General features: G+C 56.6%; 1 protein-coding gene across 1 annotated transcript; it reads right to left on the minus strand.

Moving 5' to 3' along the window:
* Window positions 1-5126: 5126 nt before the first annotated feature.
* On the minus strand, window positions 5127-8343 carry MRPL28 (mitochondrial ribosomal protein L28). Its single transcript, XM_086622262.1, has 5 exons — window positions 8056-8343; window positions 7693-7845; window positions 7215-7349; window positions 6478-6564; window positions 5127-5543 (listed from the first exon to the last, which is right to left on the minus strand). Exons 1-5 carry the CDS (start codon window positions 8341-8343, stop codon window positions 5463-5465), a joined length of 744 nt encoding a protein of 247 aa, XP_086478388.1. The 3' UTR covers window positions 5127-5462.
* Between the last annotated feature and the right edge of the window lie 201 nt (window positions 8344-8544).

Consider the following 8544-nt stretch of genomic DNA (forward strand, 5'->3'; position numbering starts at 1 on the left):
GGTGATTCAGCGTGCGGCCAATGTCTCCATCCCACCATCCCTGCCCGCAGCCACTTCTGGAGGTGATGGCTTGGGGCGTAAGAGACTTCCTTAGGCGGATGGGAGATGAGGGAGTACAGCACATGGCTGCAGGAGCTTCTGGCAGGATGGTGACTGGAGGAGGGGAGGGAGCAGAGCTATTAGGCTCACTCTGCTCCCGCCCAGACAGGGCCCTTCCCCTCCAGCCAGTACTTGGTAGCTGGTCATCTTCAGTTCATTACTCATCCCTCCTTGTCAAGCTGATGGCCATTTTGTAGGGAGCTTCACAAGGTGGAGTAGCTACTAGCAACTGTGCCACAGCAAAAGACAGGTTGGGAAGACCTCTGGAGGTCTCCAGACCAACCTCCTGCTCCAAGCAGGGCTGGCTGCAAAGCTAGAGCAGGTCACTCAGGACCTTGCTCCGTCCTTTTGAAAACCTCCAAGGACGGAGGTGCCACCACCTCTGCAGACCCCGTCTCCCAGGGCTGCACCACTCTCCGAGGGAAGAAGTTTTTCCTTATATCCAACCAGCGTTTCCCATGTCACTACCCATGGCCTCCTGCCCTTCCCTGTGTCCCTCTGAAACAAGCCTGGCTCCATGTTGATCCCAAAAATCCAGAATGACTTGTCACAAACATTACTCACCAGCAGAGCCATGAGGGTGTTTGCTGCCGTTTCCCCATCGCCTCTGAACACCATGAAGCAAATCCCACGCAGAGAGCAAAGCCGGGGGGGTAAGCACAGCACAGACCTCCGGCCACCGCAGAGCCCTTGGCATCTCAGTCGAGCTTTCTGGCAAGAACTGGGTCCTGTTGGTTTGAAAGCGAACACAGCAGCGATATTTGAAAGGCATTTGCTGGAATTGCTCAACTGAGTTTCTAAATCTCACCTCTTCTTGACAAACGTCATAGGACGGGGATGACTTTCAGGCTGTTTTGACCCGTGCTGACAGTGGGTTCGTGATGATTCACTGCACTCCAGACTGAGAGCCCCAAAACCACGAGGGAAAACACAGGCTCGCCTTCGAGACTGGCATGAAAGGCTGGGACACACCGCTTCTGCTAAAGCTCCCAAAATATTACTCACTGTTTTGAGTACAGAGGGGTCTGTTGGGAATTTACAAGTGAAATGCTGTTTAATTCATGAATTTAGATAGATAAGAAAATAAGTTTGTTGAGAAACACAGCCTTACTCTCAAGCTGGTTTCTGGATCAGTGACCGTGGCTTGCTGAGAGCCATGAGTGAGACAGACAAAATTCAAACAGTGCTTCAAGATACCAGCTCACACTGGCTTGGGAACTCGGAACCGTGAAGCTGGTACATGTGTCCTGCTGTTCCTGAACAGCAGAATGAGTCCAGCCACCACAACTGAGGCTCTCCCACTTCAGGGGGCTTTCCCCAATTAGCCTTATTTTGCAGTGTTGGGTTTGGGGATGACTGAACACCAATCCTCCTCCACAACCACCACGTGGACCCAAATTTTGTGTTTCAAGAGGCACTTTCATTCTTGTGGCAGGCTTGCTGGGACCTTCAAAGAGAGCAGCATATTTTTGTCACCTGAGGAACGAATTGAACAGGAATCTTGTAGTCCTGGATTGACCTTGTAACTTCCCAGCGCTGGTGGCTGATACCTGCACATAGGCATCTCGCCGTTGGCATTCCATGGCTTTGTCCACCAACACCTGGAAAAGTGCCAAGGCTGGAGATGCCCCTCTCCACTGAGCGGTCGCCGGCTGCAGCACCCTCTTGGAGAAGGTTTTTCTCATCTCTGACCTGAACCCCTCTGTGGCTGTGGCCGCTCCTTGCTCCACCTGCCACAGCCATTCCCCCCTCCTCCATCTGAACCACGAACAGACAAAACTGCCCAGGCTCCAGGCTCAGCCCTGGCCAAGCTGCACCACTTCGGGTGGGTGATGGATCACTTCACTGCTCCCCTTGCACCACCTGGCCCCGGGGGCACTGCCAAGGGCTGTCACCATGAGCCACGCTGGCGGCAGGCAGCCTTCGAGGTGGCCTCCCCGGCTGTGGCTCTGCAGGGCGGCTCTCAGGAGCTCACGGCTTGGCAGCCCATGGGGAGCCCCGGCACAACGCTGGCACGGCCCAAGCCCTTCCCTCCTTTGCGCTTACAGACGCGCTGCTGCACGGTGCCCATCTGCAGTCAAGCCTCAGGCGGCGCGCTATGGTTGGGTTTGGATGAGTAGCCCCGTTTTCCTGCCCTGTCAGAAGTCCTCCCAGCGCTGGCTGCAGTCTCTGAGCAGGAAAATAAAACAAACAAGTGACTCTACTCTGCCAGTTAGCAGCCGTCTTGCCCAGGAATTGCATTGACAGATTGGCACAAACCTTGGCCTGCCAGTTCTCCTCGGGATTTTTCCTTCCGTTGCCCTCTTGCCGAGATCATTTTTCACTGTTTTCCTTTCTGACCAGTCTCCACTGCTGCCCCAGCCTTATCTTAAGCTGCCAAATTCAAGGTGACCCTGTGCAGGGCTCTCTAGCAGTTTGTTGCTGGCTGTCACATCTTCGCAAGCTGCTGGGGCTCTGCTCCCAGCCTGTGTGTTGGTATTTGCTGTGCATGGTGCCCAGGAGCCTTGCTTTGGCTGGCGCTGGACACAGCCGGTGCCCGCTGACCTTTGCTGAAGCCCAAGGTGGTGCTCAGCTCTGCGCTGCGCTCGGCTGCCAGGCCCTTCCCCTCTTCCAGGGTAGATTTGCAGCCTCAAGCTGACAGCACCCAATTTGCACCCGCAGGTTTGTGGCACCTGCGGCGTCCCGGGAATGCGCTGCCATGGCAAACCACCAGCTCCTCTAATTCCCCCTGTTCAGGTAGTGAAGGAACCCGATAGCTGCCAGACTGAGCCCACCTCAACAGATAAAAACCACCACACACGCAGAATCGAGCTCTCCATCCATGGTTAGAGCTGCATAAAACCAGGCACAAACCCAGGACAGGTTTAACACTGGCTCCTGAGCTATTCCTCCCCCTCCTCAGGGTAACCTGGCTGGGGGTATCGCTGCCCAAACTACCCCAGTGCTGCACAGGGGCTCCCTCCCTACCCCAAGACATTTGCTACTCTGCCCAGCCAGAGGACGAGCCGGCCCTGCGGGGTCGTGGCTGTGCAACAGAGAGTTTGCTTTCCCTGAACCTGCAGTATTTCTGGTCCACGAGCAGTTTCCAGCTTTCCTGGTCAGGAGAGTTATCTCCACAAGAGTACGTCCACAGGGGGAAGCTCCTGGCCACATCCAACACAGGTGTAGGGAAAGGAGCAAGGGCAGGGTTTCACGGTGAACGCAGGATGAGATAACAGAGGGCTCCAACTCAGAAGTCAGCATTAATCACGTTCCCGACAGCCTCCCCATGGAGAAGCTCCTGCAGCTCCTATCGCGCCCTTGCAGTGCCCCCATTAGCACCCCACTGCCAGCGGGACAGGAGCTCTCCCCCAGGTCTGGCCGAAAGCTCCCGCTACCCCTCGTCACCCACCAAACCCCAAACCTTCCCAAGGTGGGATCCCGCAGAACAGACACAAGATGAGCAGCGCTGAAGAACGGAGCCCACTTCAAGGGCAGAGAACACCAGCAGTGCAGCTGGGGAGGACGTACAGCCAGAGCTCTCCCGGGGAGGTACGGCACCGCACAACTGGAAGATAATTTTGCATAACTAAAAAGCCACCAGCCCCAAGTACAGAGAAGGAGCTGACAACTGCCCACTCAGCCACCCCAAAGAGCCCCCTCACCCCTGAGCAGCTGTGAGGTGCTAAGGGACCCGCACAGGCACCACACTGCTGTAGCTGCATCGGCCCGAGGCCAGATCCGCACCGGCACGTTCCAGTAAAGCTACGGAAGGGGCCGGGACAGAGCCACAATCTGGAGCTTTGCTCAGAGCTGCATTAAAATGCATGAGCCATGCTAGCCCTAATGATGAGCAGAGCTGTCAAACACGGAGCTCATCCCAGCTAATTATCTCTAACGAGGGCAGAGTGTCAGGGTCTCCGAGGAGCTGGGCAGCAGCTTCCCGCTCAGCTCAGTTGCAGAAGAGGGAGAAGATAAGCAAATGTCATTGTGCTGGCCTAGCTACAAAATCATTAATTAGGCAAATGCGACCTTCTGTGCCAGTTTGCTCTTGAGAACCTGGACTTGCTGAGCTGAGACATACAGGCAGGCTGGGAACGTTCCAGCTTTTGCCACCCGACTTGTCCCTGTGCAGAGGCAGCACAGCCCCACTCTGGCAGCCCCTGACCAACCAGCCAGGGGCTATACAGCTGTGCCACACTCACCTGGGGGGCTCCAATACCCCTTGTGAGGGCTCCAACTCATTCCCTGGCCCAAAAAGCAGCAGCAAAGTCTGGTCTCCACAAAACATCACCCTTCAGGTCAGTTCACCTCAATCACCTCCCTCATCCCCAGCACAGCCCTGCAGAGCTGTGTCTGCCCAGCAGCCTCCTCCACAGTCCCTCTCCCCCGAATCTTTAAGGGAGATGTTCAGGCACTGTGAATTTCTGCTCCCCTGTGATCCTACTCCATTCCGGTGCAGAGGGGACCAGCCACACACTGCTCTACAAGCCCATTGTCTCTCTTCTCATGGGTCCTGGGGCTCAGAAACTGAGACCACGCACTTGCCCTTATGTGCTAGAGAGGGGGAGCATCTCTCTCTCAAGGTGAGGTTAAGGCAAAGTCCCTCTTCCTGGGGCAACAACCCAGAGATACAGCTCACACGAGGTCCAACCTGCAAGCTCTGTGCTTGTCCCAGGAGAGGCTGCTTTTTCTCCAGCCAGAAACCCACTGCAGGGGCTGTTCACCAGCATGTAATTCTGGTAAGTGCTTTTCAGTCCCTTGTTGGCAGCCAGGAGGCTTGAACACCCCCTTCAACTACATTTTTACAAAAGAAAAGATTTAAAAATCACCAACCCCAGGGAGAAACAGCGCTGGCACCCAAGGGGTTAGAGTGAGATGTAGGGCCAGTGGCCGCGGCCCCACCTGCTGGCAGGCACCGCTTCAGGCAGGGGCTTGGGGGCACGATTTTGGGGCACAATTGCCTCTGTCACAGAAGGCTGGCGACTGAGCTAAGCTACGCCACCGTGTCTCACAGTCCCCACTACAACTTGTTAATGAGCAACAAGTATTAGAGAAAAGTTTACTCATACTCCTAAAAGGGATGTTTCATTTTACATTGTGATCAAGCTCTCAACAGCAGCCAACTACTGGTACAGGCAGAACAATCACATTAAGTCAGTCTTACAAGAACACCCTCAGAGGCCACAGGACAGAAATTCTTTCCTCAGCCCACAGGAACAGTTCCTCCCTGAATTTAGGCCGTCATCAGACTTTGATAACCGCAACATCCTCCTAGGCATGCTCTTCATGTGGCCTCTTCCACACAACGTGCTTCAGACAGAAGACTCACTGAACCCCACAGCTTCATCTGCAGCAGGGGTTTTCCTCCAAAGGTTTATTTCCTACTGCTGTTGCTGCGGTGCTTGTTCTTTCAGTTGGTTGACAAGCTCTTCAGCGTACACCTTAAAGAGTGGGACAGGGTCCTGAAACAAAGCAGAGAATACACCACTTACAAGGAGTGAACCTGAGCAGCAGCAAGGGGTGAAGAATAACAGTGAGCCCATGGAGGCAGTGCTGCAGGAGTGTGAACAGTTAAAACCAGAAGAAGATGGACCATTTTTTTTTCAGTGGCTGAACAAGACAACCTGCTATGCGACTCCTCCAGACACAGCTGCTGCTCGGTTCTACAACCTTCCCTCAAACACGACAGACACCTGTGTGGGACATTCATCAACTTTCCCAGTTCTGTCTGCAGATGAGAATCATCAGTATCTCCCAGGGATCCCTTCCAAAAATCCCTGCCTCCTTCTGTTGCCCTAAACCAGAGCTGTACTGAAGCACCTTGGGAGAACATAGCCCTTGCAGAAGACGGAGCCCTGCAGGGTTCAGGGCCCAGCACTGCCTCATGCAGTCAGTGCTGCTGACCCTTCCATTCCTGCTGCAGCTCAACAGGAGACAACAGGTCTGGGGGAAACATCATCAAGAGAACCCAGCGCCCCAGGAAGCCCTGTTGCCCCAGCAGCTCTCTGGTGCACCCTCCTCTACACGTTGCTCCTAACAAGCGAGCTGCAGCGACAGAGGGTCACAAACCCAGCGAGCCCTGAGCTTGTATCCACGTGTCCCAGAGCACAAGTACAGCAGACAGCAACCAAAGGCAAAGATGTTCACACAATAGGGCAGGAGTTATGAGCCATCCCCCTAAACATCTCTCCTCTGATCAGAGGATGTGGTTTACGATGCACTGTAACCCAGCCTCATGTTTTGAGCACCCAAATTTGACTGGGTTCATAGAGCTGTTCAGGAATTTTGGAGCACCACTTCCACCGCTCAGGAGTGCTCAGGCTGCCCAGATCAGCTGGACATGCAGCCTGATGGGGCCAAGACACCTGGGTGCTAAGCATCCCCTCGGGAACTCACCTTTTTTTCTAGGAGCCTCTGTTTCTCTATTGCTTCTTCTAAACTCAAGCCAACCCATTCAGCTTCCTCTTCTGGGATCGCAAATTCCTGTGATAAAAGGAATACTGCACGTGATACAGTCTTGCCAAGTGACTAAGATGCAAATCCAACTCGCACAAATATGCGAGCTAGTCGGAACGTTACTACAGACAAATCTTAGAACACTGTTCCCTTGTTTCTGGCAACTAAAATCCACTTCCCCTCCCCCCCTTTCCCCTTGCAAGGGTCCTGCTTTCTCTGTCAGTCGTGTTCACTGCTGTGCCTCTCCTTTGCGTAGCGCTGGGGCTGTTTCTCCACACAGCTCCAGGGACTGTGGGTCCTGGTGGTGTTTCTATGCTGGCAACCACCACCAGCTGCACAAAACTAAACCGCACACAGGCAGTCTGAGCTCCTCACTGCAGCATCAGTACAAACTGTCGCCGCTGCCGGCAGTGCCAGCTCCCACCAGCGCTTGTGGCAGACCCTCCCTGACCTCGATCACAGAAAAACCACAGGCTTTTGTCTTCCTAAATTACCAGAAATTAGCAACCCACAGACAGACAAGAAAAACCTGACAAACGATGTTTAGATCTTCTCTGCCTGTACCCTTAACCCTAAATGCAGGAGCACTAACACTGGTTTGTGCTGTAACAGGGTAATTAGGGCATTATCAGCACTACTGCCAACAGCAGGGCAGGACCTGCAGATCAGGCACCCACCTGGTACTTATTATAGATCGCCTCTCTTCTGGCTGGATCATCAGGATGCAGTTTAGGATCCCGCCGTGCAAGTCGCAACAGCATCGTTCGCTTTAAATCCATGCCGAGCTTCGAGCACATATCGGCTTTTGGAGTCTGGAGAAATAAAATCTGATGTTACACCGCACCGAGAGACCAGCTGCCAGAGAGGGAGCAGGTCTATCAGCACGTAGACAACACTGGCAGTTTATCCACACCCTGCAGGGGCTCTCAGGACAGATGTTATGAACGGGGGAAGATCCCTTGGATTAGTCCTGGAGCTCATTTGATGACAGTTCTGATCTTTAACACCAAAGGCTCCCCTCGAGGCGGTATTAAAGCCTCGAAGCCTCAGACCCGCACCACCACATATGAGCAGCAGATGCCTGCCAGCCCCCGAGACAGGGCAGCGTGGGGGCAGGCCCGCTGCACGGCCAGCCCTGCCAGCATGGGGCCGCACCTTGAGGATGTAGAAGTCAAAGCCATAGGCCTCGTCGATGAGGTCCAGCGTCCGCATGGTGACGGTGATGGTCAGCGTGGCGTCCAGGATCTCGCTGTAGAACTGCCGGTCAAAGAGCTGCGGCTTCCACGTCTTGGGCAGCCTGGTGGAGAGCTGGGCGGAGAGGGGCACTCAGGCCGGGGGGACCCTGCCGCCCGCCGAAACGGGCTGAGGCTGCGCTGGGGCCCGGCGGGACGCCCAAGGAACGGCCCGCGCCACAGGGGGAAGGCGGAGGCCGGTGCCAGCGGGCCCCGGTCGCCCGGGGCTCTCCCGCAGGGCCCCGCCGGCCCGGTGCCCGGGTCAAGGACAAGCCGGAGCGCTCACCTTGTCGTTGCGCGCATAGCGGAAGCCGCGGATCCAGCCCTCGCCGCCCCAGAGCCCCTCGTTGGCGGCGGGCGGCAGGTACACGGGCACCGGCACGTCCTGCACGCGCTCCCGCTGCCCGGTGCGCGGGTTCCGCCGCCAGCGCACGCCCAGCGGCCGCCAGTGCACGGGCGTGGGCGGCGTGTCGTCCCGCAGCGCCGCCAGGTAGTGCTCCGGCAGCCGCGCGCAGATGCCCTCCCGCAGCCGCAGGGCGGGCCAGAGCCGCGGCGCGTACCGGTGCAGCGGCATCGCCCGACAGCCGCCACGGCCGCCCGCACCGTCCGCTTCCGCTCCCCGCGGCCGGAAGCGGCCTCGGAGCCGCCTCTCATTGGCTGGCGGGGGCGGTGCTGACGACGGCGGCCGGCAGGGGCCGCGCCGCGCCCGCGTTTCGCCCTCCGCCCGCCCGGCAGCTGCTGCCCCGGCCCCGCGGCACCGACGGCAGCCAGCGCG

Source organism: Tauraco erythrolophus, chromosome 17 (genome assembly GCF_009769465.1).
Source record: "Tauraco erythrolophus isolate bTauEry1 chromosome 17, bTauEry1.pri, whole genome shotgun sequence".
Classification (NCBI taxonomy): Eukaryota; Metazoa; Chordata; class Aves; order Musophagiformes; family Musophagidae; genus Tauraco; species Tauraco erythrolophus.